This window comes from Malaya genurostris, chromosome 2 (genome assembly GCF_030247185.1).
Source record: "Malaya genurostris strain Urasoe2022 chromosome 2, Malgen_1.1, whole genome shotgun sequence".
NCBI classification, from domain to species: domain Eukaryota; kingdom Metazoa; phylum Arthropoda; class Insecta; order Diptera; family Culicidae; genus Malaya; species Malaya genurostris.
Window position 1 is genome coordinate 226,840,282 of NC_080571.1, and position 26,258 is coordinate 226,866,539.

General features: G+C 39.0%; 2 protein-coding genes across 2 annotated transcripts in view; one reads left to right on the top strand and one right to left on the bottom strand.

The window, feature by feature from the left end:
• LOC131427859 (UPF0430 protein CG31712) overlaps positions 1 to 26,258 on the bottom strand; it is a 132,972-nt gene that overhangs the window by 92,477 nt on the left and 14,237 nt on the right. The gene's annotated exons all lie outside the window — the stretch shown is intronic.
• Positions 8,697 to 14,137, top strand: LOC131427856 (uncharacterized protein K02A2.6-like). Its single transcript, XM_058591410.1, has 3 exons — positions 8,697 to 8,963; positions 9,906 to 11,567; positions 11,660 to 14,137. The coding sequence occupies exons 1-3, from the start codon at positions 8,953 to 8,955 to the stop codon at positions 13,965 to 13,967; spliced, it is 3,981 nt and encodes a 1,326-aa protein (XP_058447393.1). The 5' UTR covers positions 8,697 to 8,952; the 3' UTR covers positions 13,968 to 14,137.

Genomic DNA, 26,258 nt, shown 5'->3' on the forward strand with positions numbered 1-26,258 from the left:
ATAAAAATGTTAATAAATTAATTAATCAGGTTTATCGGGCTTTCAGATTTGGATAGTCGATAACCAAATAAACTTATTTCTGTTTTAGTGGTATTCAGTTTTCGATTCGGATTCGCACTACGGTTTCTCAAAGATATTTATACTGATTTTCAAACATTTTGAAACAAATGTAAACTAAACAGCTACGCAGGTAAATTTATCTGACTACGGCTACACCGATTTTCGAATTCCGGTTCCAGTATCGAATCTTTCTCAAAGCTCAATCGTTTTCTAAAAAAAACAGATCTACAAAGCCAAAATTAATTAATATTATCCAATTCTGACTTCCGATTCTGGAATTACAGGATGATAAATTTTTTATATTCAAACCGGTATAGAAAATGACAATCCCGAAGAGCTTAAAAGTTGGACTGAAAACTATTGCAATTTATTCGTCATATGGCCATACGAATCGGTTTGGTTTATGCTGGTTCCTGAATACCGGCCCTGGAAGTACCTTAAATAATCGTAAACTTTAAAGTGGAACTTACTCCGACATATCATGGAATGTTCAATCGATTGTCACACTTTTAGATTCAAATTCGATCCGATGTGCAGTTTCGACATTATAGGGTAATGAGTGATCAAAATCTCAAATTGCCGCTTAAATCGACGGTCATTAAAATAATGTCATGAGAACTGAAACATCAAAGAATATCCATGCAAAAAACACATGCGGATTGATAAAAAGGTATCATCTCACTGCTAGGTGGATTAAGCACGTTTTTAAAAAAAGATACGCTCAGAGACAGGACTCGAACCTGTGTTCTTATGCAAGCCGTGCATGCGCGTTTGCCATTTCCGCCACCCTGAGCTGTGATAGATACAGTTCTACAACAAAACTGGGTTGGTAAGTGTATATCGAACAACAGTCTAAATACCAGCCGCCTCACGACCGGTGTCTTATATCCAAACATCTTCTCTGTTCATCTGAAAACAAACACTAGTCTTCTCGCTCTAAACCGTTTTTCCGCTCAAGCACTTGGTAGGAGAGTATATTTGTAACCACTTGTTGCCTTCTTTACTGTGCCAGTCGCTGCCTGGATATCATCAGCGACAAGGCCTATTTGTTCATTTGTTTGCCATTTTCATCTGACAATAAAAGTCTTAATGAATATAAAGTCAAGTTATAAAATCGAAGATTGCGACACTTTCTGAATTAACTTATATGATGATTCACCAAAATCAAATAAATTTTCTACTAGGGAGAAAGTTCGAACACACGCTGTAATAGGTTCGGTGGCTCCAAACGATGTCCGATGGAATTTTCGTTGAAGCAAGCCTGTTGATCGTTGAGTTCGTTGTGAAACGCTGGAGTCGATGAGGGACAGTATCTTTGGAGAGTCGATTTCGCTGTTAATAATCTTCGCCACAAACTCAACTTGTTGAATTTTCCTTCATTGTTCCAGGGTGTCAAGACCTAACAGGCGAGATCGATCCGGGTACGGTGGTAAATCCAAGGGATTTCGCCTGGGGAGATTTATTAGCGCAAGGCGAATCAATTTTTTTGAATACGCTCAATTCGCAAATTCCAAACGAGTTGATATGGACTCAAAACCGAACTGGCACTAAGGAACTGTATAACGCCTTCAAACAATGTGGATCCCTGAAATCTCTGCCGATTTTAGCTATGAATTCGAGTTGTTTCGTTGCCTTAGATATTAAAGCAGAACGATGCTGATTACAGGTAAGTTTTGCATCCAATATCACCAAGGTCGTTAACATGATCAATTCTGGTAAATTGTTGTCCATCAATTTTGTGGTATAAGATTAATGAATGAAATATTCGGTTAAATGTTATTACTTGACTTTAGGTAATGCTGATCACAAGATGGTTTCATCGACACCATGCGACAAATTCATCTAGCAGTTCTGGAAGATGGACGCAGTCCTCATAATTACGAATTACTAGGTACAGCTTCAAATCGTTGGCGTAGATCAGCTTCAAATCGTTGACGTAGATCAGCAGCAAAGCGGAATCGTTGAAAAACAGTGCGAACAGAAGGGGACTTGCCTTGTGGAACTCCTCATTCATTCGTAAACGGGGATGAAACTGAGGTTCCCAACTGTACATGTAGAACTCTATCACACAAATAGAAAATCAACCATTCAACGAACTTGTGTAAAGCACCAAGTCGCATCAGTTTACATAATAGAATTCGGTGGTCTATACGATCCAATGGCGCTTTTAGATCGCTGTGCGAAGGCTGTTTGATAGTCTGCACTTTCCTACCAGAAGCAGATTGTTAAGAAAACTCAAACCTTAATTGTTTTACGCTTTATTAATTTTTAGTTGGTTTGGCGTAAAGTCGTCATAACTTCAGTTTTGGAATGACTGAGTGGAAACATATATTGGAGAAGCCAAATGATTGAGTAACTCACAGTAAAGATTCATTTGGCTTCTCCAATATATGTTTCCATTCAGTCATTGCGAAACTGAATAATAATTACGTGAAGAACCCAGTTTCAAACAACCTAGAGGTATAATGATGCCTTTCTCATATAACTCATGATTTCATAATTATTACTAAAAGATTCTTAAAAAATCCCTTATTTGAATGTTTAATGAAAACAAAAAAGTTTATTTTAGCATACAGTAGTATAATTTTTCCAATTAAAATAAAACTTATGACCCAAGTTTCTCCGTTTTCTTTTGCATTTTTGCTCTGCACGATGGTATAGATTGTAAACACACTTAACCCTATTTTTCTGGAACCAGAGGTCGCATCCGAAAAGTCAATAGCAATTCAGCCGTATCTGAGAAAATGTAGAGAATTCCGTTTTTGAGTTTTTGACCACTATTTCGAGAATTCCGGAACCGAGAGAAATCGGTGCACTTGACCAGCAACTAACACAACCTACAAATTGAAACAATTTTGAGCAAAATTTAGAAGAATTTTTTCGATTTTTGCATTATCCCTCTAAATGATGGATTGTAATTTTATACACAACTTAGCCCTGCATTTCCGGAACCGTAAGTTGGATCCGGACCAAATTCCACACTATCTCATGGTACTATTTATTTGAATCTAAGTTTGTCAAAATCGATCCAGCCGTTTCTGAGAACTTGAACTGACTTCTGGAATGGAATACAAGATCACCTTTTTCGGCACTGTCGTAACCGGTATACTCATAATCAATGTATTTGGTCATAAACTAACCGAACCTATTCAATACAGCCTATCGAAAGTATTTGGCTTGATTTTTCATGTATAAAACACGCTCTTGAAGATAAAGTTTTTATACTTATCAGTCTGTAATTCCAGAACTGCAAGTCGTACCCGGATGCAACTCGGTAGGGTTTTGTGGAATTGTAAGACCTGTTGAATTTAGGTTTGTGAAAATTGGTTGAGCGGTCTTTGAGAAAATCGAGTACACTTTTTTTTGCACATTTTACCCCGTTACTTCGGAATTGGAAATCATACCAGCATGAATGCCAATAACAGGTTATGGAACTATATGGTCTTTCATTTGAATCTGAGCTAAAGATCGATTGCATTTTTTTTTATTTTGTTGCACATTTTTCTCCGGCAGTTCTTTCATTTAAATCTAATACCATTTCCGTTTATTGATCAGAGCAGCCCGAGAGCTGACCCAGAGTCGCCCAAACAACGTTTGATGTATTTGTTTTAGCAACCTGGGGTCGCTCTAGATCGGACTTCAATCGCGTATGTCGTTTTCGCTTGGGAAAACTGAAACTGACCCAGGGTAGTTTCTTCAAATAAACACTTTTAACGAAACTGTGTTGGTATCGTACTTAGCAACGGGGATCTTAGCAAATCTGACATAAAAAACAGGTTCGAAACTGACTCGATTTTCAGTTCAACAATGTTGAAACTAGCTTCAAACAAACGATTTGACAGCAGTTAGGATGGAATCTGGGTTAGGTTTGGCATCAAGCGAAAACGACTGTTGTTTCGCTCTGAAAATTTTCTTGGGTCGAACCACGCATCCATGCGAGTTTGTTTATTTATTTTTTATTTTTTATGAGCTGTTGTTTAGGACGCGTACCACGTGTTTGTTTCAATCGGAGTCAGAGTCGCCCGCGTGTAGGTTCAAAAACGAAAACGGTATAAGTTTATGAAAATTGGTCCAGTCACCTCCGAGAAAATTAAACATTTTTGTTACATACACGCATACATACACACACAGACATTTTGCGTACTCGACGAACTGAGTCAAAAGGTGTATGACACTCGGCCTCGGTTCAAAAATCGGTTTCCGCAGTGATTGCATAGCCTTTGCACACATCTTCAGTATGACATACTTTTTTCGCACGGATGGAGTGACAAATTTTACTCAATCCTGAAGGGGGAATGAACTTGTTGACCGAAAATTGCTGTGTAGCTATTAGAAATGGATTTTGAAAATTAGATTGAGCATTCCTAAATAAATACGAACTCTGTTTCTCTGTTTTTTTTCTGTCGAATACTTTTTTCAAGAATAATAAAATTGCCTAAAAAAATTAATTAAAAACAAACGTCTCTTCCAAAGATTTTTAAATAATTTCTTAACATTGAAAGCAACACATTGAGGTTAGTTCAATCCGCGTCTTTTGAAAAATGAGAAGCATCAGAACTAGTTGCGGATTGCTACTTGGGTTCGAATCCACAGAGAAATTAAATCAAAGTGTTCTTAGAGGAATTAGATGCTTTGAATCAAATGCCGTTTTCGATTGAAACCGTTAACTGTAAAAAAGTGGTGTCGAAAAAGAAACTTTAGAATAACGTCGCACAGTGGTTCGAATCAATAAAAACGTGGACATAAATCAATAGCTGCCAAACCGTTAATTTAATGCATAAAGTTGCTTTGAAGAAATTATTTACAAATATATACCGAGTAATTTGATCATATCATTAATTGTTCATGGCCTACTTTGACAAAAAATGTAACCATAACTTTTTTGTCTGAAGAGATAGAAATTTTTTTTCTTTCACAAAGTTTTAGAACTATTAAAAATAATTTACTTTTTAAAACATACCAAAAGTCTAGGTCGCACCGTTTCGGATATACAAAGCGTTTTTATGGCAACCCCCTTAAAATCAGTTTTTTATTCATAAATTGTTTCGAGTTATTTTGTTATGCATACTTTGTTTGGAATAATTGTAGAATTTATAAAATCGCATATTTTTGTTGAAGATAGTGCATAGGTTTGTTCTTTCCTGGCAAAGTTATGCAACATTTTACCTTTTTTTTACCTAGGATAAAACCTTGCACCGAAGCGAAATATGCAACTTTATGCAGCTGATTTTTACAAAATTTGTAGGAAAAGATGTGCCCAATATCATAAAAAAAATCTAAGTGGAACTCGGAGGAACTTTTTTTTTAGGTCTTTTAAAAGTTAGTTTTAATTACTGAATTATGGCAACCCCCTTAAAACTAGTTTTCTAGTCATAACTTGTTTCGTGTTACTTTTTTATGCATACTTCGTTTGGAATAATTGTAGAAAATATAGAATTTCATTATTTTGTAGAAGCTAATGCATAAGTATATTCTTTTCTGGAAAATTTATGCATGATTTTACCTTTTTTTACCTAGGAAACCTTGTGCCGTAGCGAAATATGCAACTTAATGCAGCAAACTTTAATAATACTTATAGGAGAACATGTACCTTATCCAATTTATTTTCCAATGAGTATATCTTGAGTACTCTTCGTGTGACTCATTTTCTCTATGGTCATGCTGAAACCATGAATGATTAAGAAACAGAGGGCGCACAGTGGTCCAAAACTGGAAAAAGACGGTCACAAGTCTGTACAGACTTTCACTGATTTTTAAGAGCTAACGTGTCTTCGAAGAAGTTTTACAATATTATATAACGCTTCTTTTGAAAGTAGCACCTTATTTTTTGTTAAGGAGGTAGCACCGATTTCGAAAAAAAATAATATTGTTTTTGACGAAATTTTTTTTTTCTATCTCATTTCAAAGAAAAAACCATTGCAAGTATTTTTGCTGAAGATATGAATAATGTAAAAAAATATTTTTTGAGATATTCGCTTTATTTTAAAAACAGTTTTTTTGGATTTACCTACGTAGAATTTATCTCTATTACCTAAGTATCTACTAGAAAGTTAGCATTCAAATGAGTAACTTTTCCCAATACTTTTCACAACCTAATCAATCAACTAGGTAGTTAATGTTACCTAATAAATCATTACAACATGTCACTTAGTCGCATTGCATTCGATCAATCAGTATCAGTCACGCTATCGTCCGAGTTTTCCGTATCGCTAATTTCTTGTTCTGTTGTAAGTTCTAGCATATCAATTGCTTCCAGTGACAATTTCTTTCTAGTTTTGATAGGTTAGTAATAAATATTCGAAATCAGTGGGTCAGACGCTACTAGGAGTCTACAAAAAACATCTGTCATCGTTTTTTCACGGCTGTTTTTCCTCGTGCTCAAGTTTGGATTTTTTTATTTGTTTATTAATTTTTAACTTTTTTCATTCAATAAACTATAAAGGTTGTTTTATGGAATCGCTGATTTGAAACCTAAGAAAAAACCGTATATTCATGCCTTGGACGAATTTTTGTATCTTTGTTATATTTTACAGGCTGTTGAAAAAAGGCTTTGTGTGAAATACCCAAGTCCCTGCTAGGCCGCCATGTTTTCGTGATAATCATCTTTTCCGCAAAGACGAAAACAACGAAGAAGTATATAAGTTCGTTGTTGCTAAATATCTGTGATATTTAGCTGTGAAAGTTGATTTTTTAATGTTTGATTATAAATGTGATATCGTTATGAAACGTGCGGTGCCAAATTGTAATACTAACTTTCACAATCGATGAAGTGTTGTATTTTACTTCATTTTGTTTACTTTGCTCTCACTGACTTGCTAGCTTTGAAGGCCCCGAAGGACTGAGATGTTGGTTACGATAGCACTAGCTGGAGCGCCTTATTGTTGCCACCGGGCTGGAAATACCCCATGGATTATTATTATACATGCTATGCACGTATGCAAATATATGAAAGATATTTCTATCCTTTTTTTTTTTTTATTACTATTTATTGGAATATGAGTTAAAATTAAATTATTAAGATTTAAATTGGGTGTTCAGCCACAAGTGGTGACTTTTCAGCCCTGTTATATATATATGATTTGGTTATTACCATGAAGACATCATTTGCTTCCGCAATTCTGAGATTTTTGTGTAGGGAAAATTCTAAACCTACTTGTATTGTGTAATGGGGAAAAGGAACTTATATACTAACTTACTAACTAATACAGAGAGCGAATCGATTCAATTGAAGATTGCATCGATTTTTGTCGGAATTTGCTTATAATATTATGTGACATTACATCTAATGGTTCTATATTTGTGAGTCTGTGTAACTCATTTGTATTAAACCAGGGAGGACGCTTCAGAATCATTTTCAGAATTTTATTCTGAATCCTTTGAAGCGTTTTCTTCCTGGTGGAACAACAGCTTGACCAAATTGGTACCGCATAAAGCATGGCTGGTCAGAAAATTTGTTTATAAATTAACAATTTGTTTTTTAGACAGAGCTTAGAATTTCTGTTTATAAGAGGATATAAACATTTAATATATTTATTACACTTTGCCTGGATTCCTTCAATGTGATCCTTGAAAGTGAGTTTTTTGTCATACGTTAAACCTAAGTATTTAGCTTGATCAGACCATGTCAATTCCAAGCCATTCAATTTGAGAATGTGATTATTGTTTGGTTTAAGAAAAGAAGCTCTTGGCTTGTGAGGAAAGATAATTAATTGCGTTTTTGCTGCATTTGGTTTAATTTTCCATTTTGACAGATAATCACTGAAAATATTTAAACTTCTTTGTAGGCGACTGCAGATCACTCTTAGATTTCTACCTGTGGCTAACAGACTTGTGTCGTCACAGAATAGCGATTTCTGACAACCAACGGGTAGATTTGGAAGATCAGAAGTGAAAATATTATACAAGATTGGAGCTACACTCGAACCCTGCGGAACACCGGCTCGTACGGGTAGCAATTCAGATTTACAATTCTGATAGCTAACCTGAAGAGTACGATCAGTTAAATAATTTTGAATCATTTTGATCAAATAAATAGGAAACTGGAAATCAGACATTTTTGCTATTAAACCTTTGTGCCAAACACTGTCGAATGCTTTTTCTATGTCTAGAAGAGCAACTCCAGTGGATAACCCAGAAGATTTATTTGATTTTATCATGTTCGTTACTCTGACAAGTTGATGAGTAGTTGAATGTTCATGACGAAATCCAAACTGCTCTGGTAAAAAAATTGAATTCTCATTTATATGAGTCATCATTCTCAACAAGATAATTTTTTCAAAAAGTTTACTGATAGAAGAAAGTAAGCTAATTGGGCGATAACTTGATGTTTCTGCTGGGTTTTTATCAGGTTTTAGGATAGGAATTACTTTAGCGTTTTTCCATCTTTTTGGGAAGTAAGCTAATGAAAAACACTTGTTGAAAATTTTAACCAGGAGTCTCAAGGCAACATCGGGAAGATTTTTAATAAGAATATTAAAAATTCCATCATTACCAGGAGCCTTCATGTTTTTGAGTTTCCTAATAATTGATTTAATTTCGTCAAAATTCGTCTCAATAATGTCATCGTGTGATAACACTTGGGTTGAAATATGCTCATATTTCAGTGAGACTTCATTTTCAATAGGACTCACTGTAGTGATCAAGTGTTAGAAATAATTAACAGTGTAGCATCCACCTCCAAGCGAGAGCAAACTTACGAAAGAGAGGACAGAGTAATTCCGAGATGTACGAGAGAGAAATAATAAAGGGGACTTTTGTATCGACCAGCAAGCAAACAACACGTCTTTTATTTAACCGGAAACGGAACTTAACATTTGGCGACGAGAGTAAATTGTGATCGTGTGCAAGATAATTAAAGTGTTGCACGAGTGATTCTGTGGAAATTTCGACAAAATGCAACACAGGTAAAAGAAAAAAAATCACGATTGAAAATAGATTTTGGGATGATGCAATATTCAAAATGGTGGACAGGTGCAGAAAAATATGTGAAATTCTGAAAGTGGCTGACCACTCTAGGTTTATGTAACAGTTTGTGAGAGTTTTGCTGGAATATATGAAAGGGAAAAATAGTTATGATTTTCAAAACAAAATGTGACTATATAAGTGTTTGCCAAGTAAACGGCAATGGGTTTCAAAGTATGGAAATTCAGATAACTTCGGCAACGGTGTGCCGGGGGGGGGGGGGAAAAAAAAAAAAAAAAAAAACAGAAAAGGATAACAATGACTGTGTGTCAATGTGAGAAAGAGCAAGGCAACCGTTTGCCAAGAATTATGTGTGATGCAACTGTGTGCAGAGAGAAGATGGTCATGACAACGGGGTGCCAAAAAGAAAGACCATGGCAACTGTGTGCCAGAGTGAGAATGATGTTTGCTGCAACTGTGTGCTAGAGTGAGAATGATGTTTTGCTGCAACGGTGTGCAGAAAGAGAGGATCTTAGCAACGGAATGCTAAATCAAAAGGAAATAATATGACAACTGGGTGTCTTATTGGAATTTAAAATGTGAGCGCAGCCATCCGGGAGAGTGCCTGAGAAATTCTTTTATGAAACACACGGTGGCAGCGATGTGGGAAGAGAATAAATGATAATTTTGGTTTTGTGTGAGCATAATGCTAACAAATGTTTGGAAGAGCAGTTGGTAAACTCTCATGTGTGGTACACCGTGTTGTTTGCAGTACGGAAAAATGTAACGGGAACAATAATCTGAATGGAATAATTTTGTACAGCGATAAAATTTTGATAACAGAAATATTGTATGGAGGTTTTGAGACGATAATTTCTATTTTCTTTGTATTGTTCATGATTCAGAGATTGAATTTGGAAAAATGTTTTATCTCTCTTGTTTAGGATGGATGCGATGCAGCGTATCAAACCGTTCGTGATGGTGGCTGATAGATCGAGTTTGCCTATAGAGTGGCAAAAATGGAAGCGAGAATTAGAGCGATATTTTGATGCTTTTGGGATTGTTTCACAGTGGGAGAAACGGTCGCAGTTGCTTCATTTGGCGGGACGTGAGATCCAAGAGATTTTTGATCATCTGCCAGGGGTAGGTGATGTCCCTCATGTTGTGACTGACCCTCCATATTATGATGTGGCAGTACAAAAACTGGATGCACACTTCGAACCAATGCGTAGGAGAAATTACGAACGCCATCTGTTCCGGCAAATCGTGCAAGGTGCAGAAGAAAGATTTGCTGATTTTGTTTTGCGTTTGCGCATCCAAGCAAAACGTTCGGAATTTGATCGATATGACTCAAGGGAAATTGATGATAGAATCATTGAACAAATTGTTGAAGCTTGCAAATCAACTGAGTTAAAAAGTAGAATTTTGGCAAAAGATATGTCTCTCGAAGAAATTGTTTCACTTGGTACAACACTAGCAGACGTACAGATTCAGGTGAAGGAGATTGATCGTAGTCAAGGCGAGGGAGGTTCAACGGGATCTGTCAACAAGGTATTCAAACGAACGTATCAACCGACGAAATTCTCACGTGGTAGTATACAACCAAGAACAGACAGAAATTGTTTTGCTTGCGGCTTACGCGGTCATCTTAAAGGCGATGAAAGATGCAAAGCACGAAACGCGAAGTGCGCCAAATGTGGACAGATAGGACACTTTGCGGTCCGTTGTCTCAAACGCCCAACAAATTCCGATCAATCACAAATTGGGGCTAAAAAGATCAGAGTTATTTCGAGCGAGGACAAATCGGAGAAGATATTTTACGCGATGGGCAAAAATGAGTTCGATTTTATTGTGGGTGGAATCAAAATTCCTATGATTATTGACTCTGGTGCCGATGCAAATATCATTAGCGAATCATCTTGGAGGCTAGCACAAAATGCTGGGATTTCTGTTAAAAATCTGAGCGAGGTGGCTGATCGGAAACTAATTGCATATGCGACTGTTGAACCGATGAAGATCATCTGTATGTTTTGGGCGACGATTCAGGCTGGGGAAAACAAAACGGAGGCCAAATTTTATGTAGTAGAACAAGGACAACGGAGTCTGTTGGGAGAGGAAACCGCCGAACTACTCAAAGTACTAAAGATAGGCTTCGATGTGGCTGCAGTTCAAGACATCGCCAGGACTGTTTTCCCCAAGATGAAAGACGTTGTGGTGGAAATTCCAGTCGATAAGAACGTTCAGCCTATACAGCAAACATACAGGCGCGCACCCATCACCTTGGAAGAGCGAATTTTCAAAAAATTGAAATATTTGCTGGAGACGGATATTATTGAAAGAGTAAAAGGACCTTCACCGTGGGTTTCACCGGTCGTGCCGATAATCAAGGCAAATGGAGATCTACGGCTTTGCGTAGACATGCGGAAGGCTAATACAGCAGTACTTCGTGAAACTCACCCATTTCCTCTGATTGAGGAACTGTTGAGCAGTGTCAAAGGAGCAGTCAAATTTTCGAAGCTGGACGTGAAGGATGCCTATCATCAGGTAGAGATATCCGAGGCATCACGAGGTATTACAACGTTCATTACGAAATATGGACTTTTCAGGTAAAGTGATTTTGTTTATTAAATGTTATTACTTTTGAAATAAATGGATTCGACTATGAGTATTGGTATTATTCGATATTTTGTTCTCATAGATATAAACGCCTCATGTTTGGCGTCAGCTGCGCGCCAGAACTGTTTCAAAAAGTGATGGATACAATCGTTGCGGGACTTGACGGCGTGATGGTATATCTCGATGATGTAGTAGTAGTAGGGAAAACTCAAACCGAACACGATCAACGCTTGAACGATTTGCTGAAACGGTTTAAAGAGTACAACGTTCTATTGAATTGGGACAAGTGCCAGTTCAATGTTGAAAAGCTTGAATGTTTAGGGCATGAGTTGTCAGTTGAGGGTATCAGACCAGTTGAGAGCAGAATTTCAGCTATCAAGCAATTTCGTATACCGTCAAACATAGCAGAATTAAGGAGCTTTTTAGGATTGATTACTTATGTAGGTAGGTTTATTCCGGATCTGGCAACCAAAACTGACCCACTTCGGAATATGTTAAGAGGCAATAAGAAGTTTGAGTGGACCAAAACTCATCAATCTGCTTTTGAAGGGATCAAAAAAGCTGTTCTTAAAATTGAAAACTTAGGCTTCTTTGATCCACGGGACTCAACAATATTAGTAGCCGATGCGAGTCCTTCAGGTTTAGGTGCAGTGCTAATGCAGGAAAATTCGCAAGGCGTGAAGAGAGTTATTGCATATGCTAGCAAATCGCTAACAGATTTGGAACGCAAATACTTCCAAACGGAACGTGAGGCCTTGGCTCTGGTGTGGGCTGTGGACCGTTTTCGCATATACCTTCAAGGTGTGAAATTTAAATTGGTTACAGATTGCAAACCTCTCGAGTTCCTGTTTAGTCCACGTTCGAAGCCATGTGCTCGGATCGAACGCTGGGTCTTACGTCTTCAATCGTACAGTTATCGCATTGTTTACGAACCGGGAATAACGAACATCGCAGATGCCTTATCGAGGCTGTCTCCTTCAAGACCAGAACAGTTCGATGTAGATGGTGAACATCACATTTTACTTTTATCGGAAGTAACCACTCCACAGGCAATTACATTAGAAGAAATGCGCCAAGAATCGGATAAGGATATAACCATATCTCAAGTTATCGAAGCGTTAAAAGGGGGAGAGTGGACCGATAGAGCTAAACCATTCAAACCATACCAAACTGAACTTTGCCAATCAGACTCAATCGTTTTGCGGGGTGATAGACTAGTTGTTCCTGTTTGTTTGCAGCCTAGAATATTAGAAGTAGCTCACGAGGGTCATCCAGGCATTGAAGTTATGAAACGTCGCCTGCGGCAAAAGGTATGGTGGCCTGGTCTAGATAAAATGGCTGAAAAATTCGTCAGAAGCTGTAAAGAATGCACGTTGGTATCTGCGACAGCAGCACCGGAATTTATGACTAGAACTCAAATGCCGGATAAGCCATGGACTCATATTGCTGTAGACTTCATGGGACCCCTTCCGTCCGGTCACAATTTGTTAGTGCTTATTGATTATTATAGTCGATTTGTAGAAGTGATTATAATGAGGGAAACTACTGCCAAACTGACTATTGAGGCATTACATGAAACATTCTGTAGATACGGCATTCCAGAATCGATAAAGTGCGATAATGGCCCGCAATTCGTGAGCGAGTCACTGCAACAATTTTGCAAAGATTACGGAATCGAAATGTGTCGCACAACACCATACTGGCCTCAGGCCAATGGTGAAGTAGAACGTGCAAATCGCTCTTTGAAAAAACGTTTGCAAATTAGTCAGGAATCGAATAAATCCGATTGGAAATGGGAACTAAGAATGTACCTGTTAATGTACAATTCAACGCCACACTCAACAACTGGGGTAGCTCCTTCGGCATTAATGTTTGGAAGAGTCCTTAGAGACAAACTGCCTGCACTTCCTCGAATTGGAATGAAAATGACGGAAGAGATACAGGATCGTGATCGGGAAAAGAAGCTGAAAGAAGCCGAATACTCTGATCAACATCGAGGTGCCAAACATTGCACACTTAAGGAAGGAGATAAAGTAGTGGCAAAAAGAATGCAAAAGGCAAATAAACTTTCAGCTAACTTCAGCCCAGAGGAATTCACCATTACAACGCGATCAGGAACGGATTGCACACTTCGGTCAAATGAAACTGGGAAGCTGTTTCATCGGAATGTAGCTCACTTGAAACCACTAATGGCACCACTTGGCGAGGAATTAGGAGGAACTGACAAATTACCAGCTCTAAACAATCGCGAATCAACAGTGACAGAAATCATCGAACCACAACAAGCTTCAGTACCTGAGGAAACAATTCAACGACCTTCACGAATCAGTAACCGACCGAAATATTTGAACGATTATCAGCTAGGATCAGTTAGAGTTCAAGACCAATGAAAGAAGGAGGAGTGTAGTGATCAAGTGTTAGAAATAATTAACAGTGTAGCATCCACCTCCAAGCGAGAGCAAACTTACGAAAGAGAGGACAGAGTAATTCCGAGATGTACGAGAGAGAAATAATAAAGGGGACTTTTGTATCGACCAGCAAGCAAACAACACGTCTTTTATTTAACCGGAAACGGAACTTAACACTCACAACGTTTAAATTAAAATTGTGGACACTCTCGAACTGCTGAGCAAGTTTTTGAGCTTTTTCACCATTTGTAAGAAGTATTTGATTTCCTTCCTTGAGAGCAGGAATTGGTTTCTGAGGTTTCTTAAGAACCTTAGAAAGTTTCCAGAAAGGTTTAGAATATGGTTTAATTTGTTCAACTTCTTTAGCGAAATTTTCATTTCGCAAAAGAGTAAATCTATGTTTAATTTCTTTTTGTAAATCCTTAACTATGTTTTTCATAGCAGGATCACGAGAACGTTGATATTGTCGTCGACGAACATTCTTCAACCGAATGAGCAGTTGAAGATTGTCATCGATGATAGGAGAATTTAATTTAGTTTGAGCTTTGGGAACTGAAAGATTTCTAGCTTCGATAATATAATGATTCAAATTATCAATTGCTGTGTCGATGTCCGCAGAATTTTCTAAAATAGTTTCATGATCCACATGATTTTCAATGTGAGATCTGTAATACAACCAATTAGCTCTATGATAGTTGAAAATAGAACTAATTGGATTAATTATAGCTTCGTTGGAAAGTCTGAATGTTACAGGAAGATGATCTGAGTCAAAGTCAGCATGAGTAATCGGTTCACTACAAATGTGACTTTGATCTGTTAGAACCAGATCAATTGTAGACGGGTTTTTCACGGAAGAGAAACAAGTAGGATTACTGGGATGAAGAACTGTGAAGTAACCAGCTGAGAGTTGATTATGAAGTATTTTACCATTACTGTTATTTTGCCTACAATTCCACTGGACATGCTTAGCATTTAAGTCCCCTATTACGAAAAATTTCGATCGATATCTTGTAAGTTTTTGCAAATCGCCTTTAAAGAAATTTAATTGTTCGCCGGTGCATTGGAATGGCAAATATGCTCCAGCGATGAAATAAATTCCATGAATGGTTTCAACTTCGATTCCCAAGCTTTCAATAACTTTAGTATTGAAAGAAGGTAAAATTCGATGTTTAATTTGCCGTTGGACAAAAATGGCAACTCCACCACCCATTCCAGTAAACCTGTCAAATCGATGAACCACATAATGTGGATTACTTTTCAATTTTACATTTGGTTTAAGAAAAGTTTCTGTCACAATGGCAATATGAATTTTGTGAACTTTGAGAAAATTAAATTTCATCTTCACTCGATTTCAAAGATCGAGCATTCCAATTTAAAATATTCAAATAATTATTTAACATCACTGTTAAATTTTAAATTCATTATAATATTATTTGCAAATTTCCATCCGATTTGAAATGCTTCAAAAAGTGATGAAGTCGCATTCATTCGGATGATCATTTGAAACAGTTGATCTTGTAGGTAGATCATTTTATTTTCAGTTATATCGCCTAAATCGACTTCATTTAAAGAAGCGAATGGCATTGAAGGAATATTTGTAGGTAGACTGCCATTAGAAGAAGATGATTTGGCCGGTCTACCTATTAATAAATTGTTTTCGTTAGAAGAAGAACTGCAAGGCGGTCCTGTGTTTTGATTATTTACATTAGAAGAAATAGGTGATAGATTTCTACCTAATATACCAGCATAACTGACATTAGAAGAAGATGATGACGAGGTCGATCTACCTGTCAATAAATTGTTTTCGTTAGAAGACGAATTGACAGGCGTACCTGTTTTTTGTTTCGAAGAAATCAGTGCCTTAGAAAAATTAGGCGTGGCATTTGTAACGGTTTTTTGATTTTCAGGTATGTTCTGTAAATTTAAGGTCGTTGATTTGACTTGTTGTCGAAGCGAACGAGCGTTTAAAATTTTTTTCCTGACAGGACATTTCAAATAATTGGATTTATGATTTCCATTGCAATTTGAACATGAAAATTTATCAGTGGTTTCATTCATTGGACAAACGTCTTTCGAATGCGATTTACCACAATTCAAACACCGTATATCCATATGACAATTTTTGGTTCCATGACCGAAGCCTTGGCAACGACGACATTGCGTTAAGTTAGCAATACGATTATGCCGTTTATAATGTTCCCAATGAATTTTAATGTAAGAAATGAAACGTACTTTTTCTAAAGTTTTCAAATTGTTTACATCACTTCGATTGAAGTGTATTAGGTAAAGTTCATGGGAAATTCCAGAGCGTGGTTTAGAAGTACCATTCGCTCTTTTTTTCATAAGTATTACTTGGTGTTGGCTCCTGTAGGTCCTGGCCAACATCGACTCCGGTGGTTCCTGTGTAGACTGGCTTTCACTGTGCGGGATAAACTCTCAATCCTGATCGTAATGCCAATTGGGAATCTGGTATGATTTTGCCTCCGGATTTTCTTGATGTAGCTATGCGCTGGGGTTTCGGGCATTGAATTTACATAACACTCGCGTATTACTAAACACCGCTTAGTGAACAAACATTTATTTTATTCTAACGTGTAACATTTATTATACTTAATCTACTGGTTTTTAATAAATTAACAGGACACACGGTCCACCATGACCGTTACGGTAGCTAGTTGGTACTGCACTGCCTGCTGCATCCTCAAAAGTAGGTCAGCAGATCCTCTGATCAGGCTGCGATGTTTTGAAGATCGGGTTAAATTCTCCTCCGCTCACTCGGTTATCATTTTTATCAGTGGTGGTGGTATCATTGCTAGATCATTGCTCTCGTTCTACCGTTGCTACGCTGATGAACTCTCCACCACATGCCTACATGTGTGTATGGTTGTAGTTGCCCTTTACATCGATGATCGTTTGCCATTGCGTATGATCGTTTCACACGCAGTATTGTTGTGTTGTGGATTGAATGATCCGACGACGTTGGAGAAAGATTAGCCACAGGGTTGTATCTTTGCGTGGACTACTGTGGTTACGGAACATCCTCACCCACCCAGAAATCGCCGAATTTCTGAAAGAAAATAAACTCCTCTTCGACGTAGGAAGGGATGGGGAAGGGATGGGGAAGCTAATTATTTGAAGCACCTGACTCTATGTCGTCTGCGAGATCAGCTGCTGGTAGAAGACATATTTTCTCGACTGGTCGAGTCAATATGCCGCTGGCTGTTTTCAGTGTTACTACTCGAACGACACCGTCGGCTCCCGGATGAACGTTCTGGATTCTCCCCATTTTCCAACGCAGTGGTGGTTGGTTATCATCTTGTATGATGACAAGCCTTCCGACTTCAACTTTTATAGGAGGACGCCACCGTTTGACTCTAGCTTGCAATTGCGACAAGTATTCTCTCCGCCATCTTGCCCAGAAGTCTTGAAGATTTCGTTGCATTAATTGCCACCGGTTTAGACGATTCATAGAGATGTTTTGATAACTGGGTTCAGGAATGGACTGTAGTGAAGTTCCTATTAGGAAGTGTGCCGGAGTCAACGGTTCTAAATCATTTGGCTCATTGGAAATAGCAGTGATAGGTCTTGAATTCAAGCATCCTTCTACTTGAATCAATAATGTCCTCATGTCTTCGGGTGTTACTGGAGTGTTCCCAATGACTCGCAAAATGTGGTGTTTTGCCGAACGGACCGCAGCTTCCCACAGTCCTCCGAAATGGGGGGCACTAGGTGGGTTGAAATGCCAAAGTATGCCTTCATCTGCACAAAATTTGGACACCTGTTCACGATGTTCTTTGTCATTTAACAAACGGAAAAACTCCAGTAGCTTGTTACGAGAGCCGACAAAGTTTGTTCCGTTGTCCGAATATAAATCGGTACATCTTCCTCTTCTCGAGATAAACCTACGAAGCGCTTGCAGAAATCGATCCGTCGAGAGATCTGAAACAAGTTCTATGTGCACTGCTTTTGTGCACATACAGACGAATATTGCAACGTAAGCCTTTACTGCCGCTCGTCTTGGTACAGGTCGTAGATAAATCGGTCCAAAATAGTCGACTCCAGTCTTCGAAAATGGTCGAGATATTGTTACCCTAGCTGCCGGTAGTTCTCCCATGAACTGCGGTATGGATACGGGTTTCAATCGAAAACACCTATAACACTTGTGAACTATTTGTCTAGCCATGTCTCTTCCGCGTAAAGGCCAGAAACGAAGTTTAACGACGCTTAAAAGCAGTTGTGGGCCTGCATGAAGCAAACGCTCATGATAATGCTGCAACATCATTCGGGTGAACCGGTGCCGAGCTGGAAGTGGTATTGGATGTTTCGTATCATCTGATTCCTGAGAGTGCATCAAACGTCCTCCCAACCTAATGAGGTGATCCTTTGTGATACTTGGATTGTACCATCGTAACGCTGATTGACCTGATACAGACTCACCCCTTTTGAGTGCCTTCCATTCCTCAGCAAATGCTTCTAATTGTACACGCCGAGCCAAGAGATGCTCTGCTTCCCGTAGTTCGTTGGTTGCAAGAAACCCGGAACGGTTGCTGCCTTTCGGAGAGCGCAGTAATTTGATTAGTCGCAACCAAATCGCTGTACGTCGTATTAAATCCGTATATGTAGAAAATTTTCCGATGTACCAATCGTTGAACTCTGATATAGGTGAGATTGCGGCAGATACAATTACTCGTCGCATTTCCTCATTTCCTTCTTCGCTACTCAGATCGCCCGGAAACTGAGGCCATTGGTCATGTGGCTCTGCTAACCAGTCAGGGCCATGCCACCAAAACACGTTATCAACAATATCTTCGGGAGTCACACCCCTTGAAATCAAATCTGCAGGGTTATTTGAACCAGGAACGTGGCGCCAGTTTCCAGTGTCTGAAAGATTTTGTATTTTGGACACCCTATTCGCGATGAAGGTGCTCCAGGTCTTTGGACTAGCCATTAGCCAGCGTAGCACACAAGTGGAATCTGTCCAAAAGAAAACCGGTGTTGCAATTCTGATGGATCGCCGAACTTTCTCAAATAACTGCGCAGCTATTAGTGCCCCGCATAGTTCTAGTCTCGGTATTGTTTGGCATTTTAGTGGAGCAACCTTTGATTTTGATGCTAAAAGACGGACTGCCACCTTACCATCTGTATTTTGACTACGAATGTAGATGCATGCTCCATATGCCTTCTCCGATGCATCAGAGAAGCAATGCAATTCGATTGTAACAGCACTAGGTAGAATTACGCTTCGAGGAATCCGTATTTCGTTCAAAAACGGAAGTTTTAGGTGAAATTTTCTCCAACTCTCACCCACCGTTGGAGGTAGAGGGCTATCCCATTCTAATCTTTTGCCGTTATTGTCTCTCAATGTCCATAAAAGTTGCATGAACAATTTTGCGGTAGCAATTGTTGCACCTATGAGACCCAATGGGTCGAATAGCGTGGCTATTATAGAGAGGATTTGTCGTTTAGATAATGTTTTTGTAGTATCAAGCATTGGTATGTTAAATTGGAATCTAAAATCATCTGTGTTTGGCATCCAGGTAAGCCCTAACGTCTTAATCGATGAATCGGGGTCCAATGAGATTCCGTTCTCATTACGTAACGCTAAATTTTCCGCAGGAATTCCATTTAGCACTAGAGGAGAATTCGATGCCCATTTTCTCAGATGGAATCCACCACTGAGCATCATTTCATCCAACTGAACTCTCAATTCAACTGCATCTTTTACCTCATCCGATCCTGTCATACGTCGTCCATGTACGTATCTTCGATGGCAACCTTAGAGGCCAACGGAAATCGACTTTCTTCGTCTAAAGCCAATTGTTTCAGAGTACGCGTTGCTAAAAACGGTGCTGGTTTCGTCCCGTAAGTGACGGTGTTGAGCTCGTAGGTTTCTACTTCTACCGAAGGAGATTCACGCCACAGAATAGATTGCAGTGGCCTTTCTTCCGGTTCCACGTAGATTTGTCGGAACATTTTTTCCACGTCGGCTACGATCATTATTTGCTTGGTTCGGCATCGCATTATTATTGACCGCAAATCCTCCTGAATTACTGGCCCAACTAGAAGCATATCGTTTAGGGAGACGCCCGTAGAAGTTTTGCACGAGGCATCAAAAACCACTCGAACCTTTGTTGTGGTGCTAGCTTCCTTTAGCACCGGATGATGGGGAAGATAACATCTTTTTACGTTATCTTGGGCTGTGATAGAAATCCGTCGCATGTGCCCTAAGCGACAATACTCATCCATAAACGAGACGTACTGCTCTTTCAGATTAGCATCCTTTGCCAATCTGCGCTCCGTTCCCAGGAGTCGTCGAAATGCGATATCCCTTGAATCGCCCATCCGTGCCAGTACTGTTTCGTTCTTTGGTAGTGAAACAGTATATCGTCCATTTGGTGCACGTTGAACCGTTTGTGAGAATAAAGCTTCACATCGTGCTTCCTCCGGTGAATAGTTGCTGGTTGTTTCTATCTCCTCGCATTCCCAAAAACGTGTCATTAGCGTATCTAGGTCTTCTGACAATGATATGTTACAACTAGTTTGCAACGATTGACTAGGGCCTGACAGACCACCACACACCACCCATCCAAAAACTGATTCGTTTAATATCGGAACTTGTTTCCCGAGAGATATTTTGCGACCAGTGATGAAGAAATCGAAAAAGGCTTCTATGCCAAGTACCATATCTATACCTTTGGAAACACAAAACGAAGGATCTGCTAGCTGAATTCCACTTGGAATCTCCCATCCTGATGAATTGATACTGGCGGTCGGCAGATTCACCGTCACCTTTGGTAATACCAAAAAACTCAAATCACGTGAAAATGGAGAAACTCGTGATTTAATTGTAGTTGAAATGCGCTGTTTAACCTTAGTAATGATCTGGCCAATCCCGAGAACCGAAATATTCACTGTTTCTCGATTAACCTTTAGTCGTTGACTCAATCGTGCTGTAATGAAATTGCTCTCCGATCCGGAGTCCAGAAGAGCTCGCGCAGGAAACTCTCTGCCATCATCGTCTTCTACGATGACTATTGCGGTAGCCAACAACACCTGGGATGAAAACTGTTGGGCAGCATTAGATACTGATACGTTAGTGGCAGCAAGATTGGTCACTTGAGAGCCAGAGGAAGAAGCTTGAGATTCCTTGGAAGTAACAGCATTTCTGTCATTTGCAACCGCAGTCTCCTTGCTGTTGCTATCCCTTTCCCGTTTAAAACAGACCATCGTATGGTGACGACCCTTGCAATTCCGGCACGAGAATTTTGATTGACAATCCTTAGCCAGGTGTCCGTGTCGGAAACAGTTGCGACATAGAGAGTGAGTCCGTAGAAGAACGTCCCGTTCTGTCACTGACATACGCTGAAATGTACCACACTGATAAAGTGGATGGCTCGCCGCACACGCCACACAACGCCCCCCTGAGGCTTGTGTTATGCTATAGCTGGCCTTCAAAGCAGCTGGTTTTTGTTTCGAAGACGCTTGGATCTGATGATTGCCCTTGCTATCCGCTGATCTTGCCGGTAGTGATTCCAACACCTGAAGACGGCGATGAAGAAAGTCTGTAAGATCCTTCAAAGTGTCCACATCCCTACTCGACGAAAACTCCTCCCACCCTCTACGAGTCACTGGGTCCAGCCGCGTGGCCAGAAGATTTATAAGTAGCAAATCTTTATAATCTCCTGGTTGTATTGTTTGATCTAGAGTCTGAACGACTCTTTCGAAGCCTTCGAGGAGGACATGTAGTTCAGCTGCGGACTCCTTGGAAATATTTGGCAACTTCAACAACGACTCCACCTGTCGCTTTCTTAAAAGTTTACTGTTGTTGTACCTTTTCAACAACATTTCCCATGCGATTATGTAATTTGCCTTAGTGATCTGCAAAGGATCAATAAGACTCCTTGGTTCGCCTTGTAAACATCCCTTAAGCTAGTGGAATTTCTCCACTTCCGGTAGGTCAGACTTCCAGTGGATAAGGGAAGTAAAAAGATCCCGGAAGCTTAGCCATTCATCGATATTACCATCAAATGATTGAAGCTTTATTTGTGGTAGGCGCACATGATCGAGCGTACCCTGAATCGAGCTGTCACCAACACGCATCGACTGTTCTAACACCGAGTGCTCCTGTCGTTCTTTAGCTCTATCCACAAGAAATGATTTCGCACGATAGTAGTGATCGCTAAATTCTTTTCGTTCCTTCTCGTATCCTTCGCCATCAGTAGGGAAATCATCGTGTGACTTTATTTCGACTAAAGTGTCACCAAATTTTTCCCACAGCTCGTCGAGTTTCTGCAATCGAATTTCCACCTCCGTAACGGTGGTATCTTCTGTGAAATCCTCAACAAACTGCCAAATATCGTTGAATGATGACTGGATGTTCTTCAACTTGGTCGTCAATGTCCTCAGGGATGGCTTCTTAGCAGTAGATGATGCAGCTGGGGCCATCGTGTATGTGCGTTACAAGCGGAAGAGGATGAAATTTGTGTAGTATAGACTGCAATTGGTCCTAGCTTCGCCAGGCATATACTGTTCTGTATTTTACCTGACAGAAAAAATACTGCGCTGAATGGAATTCTAACCCGAGTAGCTAAGCCAATAACAGCAGATCACAATTTTCTTAAGATGACGTTAAGATCGTTTTAATCAGTCCGAGAGGAATAAGAAGAGAAGAAAACTCAGGATGTAGTATCAATTGACCTTGGCCACGGCTGGCCATATACTGTTGTATCTCACCTGGAGAAACTAACAGTGGCGCTCAAATCGTAATTAAATCCAAATTTAGCATTCCAACCATTTTATTTAAATCGAATAACACTGAATACGGGCCTCGACAGTGTGTCAGTGTGTCGACCGTGAATTTTTGGAGAAAAAGGCAATTGAAGAGGATAAACAATAATCAACACGAGTAATATCCGAAAGACCAGCTTCGGCTGGCATATACTATTCTTCACTAACCTGGGAAACCTTAACTTGGCGTGCCCTCTTCGTGCCACGTGCTCCGTAAATAGCCGACTATTGCTTAACTCGGACGATCCAGATTCATCTATCGTGCCGATTGCGATGATCTTTGATACATGCAGTACTAGCTCAAATAAGTAGGTGGTGCTTGCCTTGCACTGAACCGAAATGTGTATTTTTAACCGTAGATCAAACTCTAACCATCCAATTAGTAGACCGCGATAGGATATTTCGTGTGCACGGATTTTCAGCTCACAATCCAACGAAATGAAATGACGAGTGTTAGCACTGAGTAACGTGCCAGCTTCGGCTGGACATATAGTAGTGGATCAACTCACCTGAGAAAAATCTTTTGGCGCTAATGTCCAGTTTGAGTGGCAACGCTCCGAAAGATGACGGATTATTGGCGTCGTTAGTAAGTTTGAGTAATGATGGCGCCGAAGAACAATGCCCCCAATGATAATGGCGCGCAGATGGCGTTAGTACGTCCCACTTGGCGCTCCTTCGAAATTCCAACCAATCCACGATCCGGCTCGAAGGACCAAAATGTTGGCTCCTGTAGGTCCTGGCCAACATCGACTCCGGTGGTTCCTGTGTAGACTGGCTTTCACTGTGCGGGATAAACTCTCAATCCTGATCGTAATGCCAATTGGGAATCTGGTATGATTTTGCCTCCGGATTTTCTTGATGTAGCTATGCGCTGGGGTTTCGGGCATTGAATTTACATAACACTCGCGTATTACTAAACACCGCTTAGTGAACAAACATTTATTTTATTCTAACGTGTAACATTTATTATACTTAATCTACTGGTTTTTAATAAATTAACAGGACACACGGTCCACCATGACCGTTACGGTAGCTAGTTGGTACTGCACTGCCTGCTGCATCCTCAAAAGTAGGTCAGCAGATCCTCTGATCAGGCTGCGATGTTTTGAAGATCGGGTTAAATTCTCCTCCGCTCACTCGGTTATCATTTTTATCAGTGGTGGTGGTATCATTGCTAGATCATTGCTCTCGTTCTACCGTTGCTACGCTGATGAACTCTCCACCACATGCCTACATGTGTGTATGGTTGTAGTTGCCCTTTACATCGATGATCGTTTGCCATTGCGTATGATCGTTTCACACGCAGTATTGTTGTGTTGTGGATTGAATGATCCGACGACGTTGGAGAAAGATTAGCCACAGGGTTGTATCTTTGCGTGGACTACTGTGGTTACGGAACACTTGGGAAGGGGCAAAACCAAGCAATTCTTTTAGTTCATTTTTAATTTCATCAATACTTTGATCATTTGATAATCCTTTCAAGACAGCCTTGAAGGGTCTGTCTGATTTTATATCATATGAATAAAATGTATGAAGTTTTTCGGACAAATATCGAATAAGACGTTCGTAATCTTCCAATCCATCCACCAAGACTCGACATTCTCCTCTTCGTCCGATTTGAAATGAGACTTTTACTTCCGGGAGAAAGGTAGAAAGCTCAGTACGGAATGCTTTGAAGTCGGAAATCATCACCGTCACTGGTGGCATAGATTGATGTTTCTTCCCAGAACGACAAGCGTCCATTTTGGGAATTTTTGAAGAATTTTCTTCTATGTCGCTACAATCGGATTCAGGAAGAATCTCGTAAATATTGTTAGACGGCATAGGATCAACGGAAGGGAAATCCGTCCGTTGTCTTTTATTTTTATGAATTTTAATGAAATTTTAAATTAAATTAACTAGGCTAAATTAGTCTTCGATTAGACACCTAGCTAGCCTTAAAAAAGGCTGATTAATTTCTTAGTCACTCTAAAATCACTTAGTCACTCTAATATCACTCTTTGTATCACTTATTCACTTAGTTAGTGATTCAGGTAGCCTTGAAAAAGACTGAAGCCTTGAATCAATGAAACTCTAGGTAGCCAGAAAAAAATTCCAGGAGCCAAGAGCTATACGCGTGCGGTGCGAACGACTGTTCAACACCGACTGAGATATTTCTATCCTATTTCCGACTACCAGTCTGGACGCGCGTAAACACGCATAAACAAGTTCATGCTTGCACGCGTAACTTAAGCAAATTGTTGCGATTTTTATTTTGTTATTTTTTACAATTGACAATATTAGAATAAATCTAAGTGGAACTAGATGCAATTTTAGGCCTTTTCAAATTTTGTTTTAATTATTGAAAATCCGAAAAGTTATCAAAACTTCAACACATATTTAAAAAATGGTAAAATGTTTTCTAGACAAAATATGATAAAGTATTGCTAAAGTACAAACCTTTACGAAGAGATTTCATGTTTAAACGTGTAAATAAATTGAGTTATCGCGAAGCAACACGATTTTTAAGACGAGATGTTGATCGGGCGACGCTCACTGCAAAAGTGAGTTACAGAAATAGCAGACGCGTGACGCCCTCTGTTTCTTAACCATTCATGGTTTCAGCATGACCATAGTGAACATGAGTCACACGAAGAATACTCAAGATATACTCATTGGAAAATAAATTGGATAAGGTACATGTTCTCCTATAAGTATTATTAAAGTTTGCTGCATTAAGTTGCATATTTCGCTTCGGCACAAGGTTTCCTAGGTAAAAAAAGGTAAAATTATGCATAAATTTTCCAGAAAAAAATAAACTTATGCATTAGCTTCTACAAAATTATGAAATTCTATATTTTCTACAATTATTCCAAACGAAGTATGCATAAAAAAATAACACGAAACAAGTTATGACTAGAAAACTAGTTTTAAGGGGGATGCCATAATTCAGTAATTAAAACTAACTTTGAAAAGACCTAAAAAAAAAGTTCCACCGAGTTCCACTTAGATTTTTTTTTATGATATTGGGTACATCTTTTCCTACAAATTTTGTAAAAATCAGCTGCATAAAGTTGCATATTTCGCTTCGGTGCAAGGTTTTATCCTAGGTAAAAAAAGGGAAAATGTTGCATAACTTTGCCAGGAAAGAACAAACCTATGCACTATCTTCAACAAAAATATGCGATTTTATAAATTCTATAATTATTCCAAACAAAGTATGCATAACAAAATAACTCGAAACAATTTATGAATAAACAACTGATTTTAAGGGGGTTGCCATAAAAACGCTTTGTATATCCGAAACGGTGCGACCTAGACTTTTGGTATATTTGACAAAGTAAATTATTTTTAATAGTTCTAAAAATTGTAGAAGAAAAAAAAATTCTATCTCTACAGATAAAAAAGTTATGGTTACATTTTTTGTCAAAGTAGGCCATGAACAATTAATGATATGATCAAATTACTCGGTATATATTTGTAAATAATTTCTTCAAAGCAACTATA

Excerpts from the sequence above, each read along its gene's own strand:
- LOC131427856 (XM_058591410.1), top strand. Across the intron at positions 11,568-11,659 it reads ACGAAATATGGACTTTTCAG|ATATAAACGCCTCATGTTTG; the intron begins GTAAAGTGATTT and ends TTGTTCTCATAG.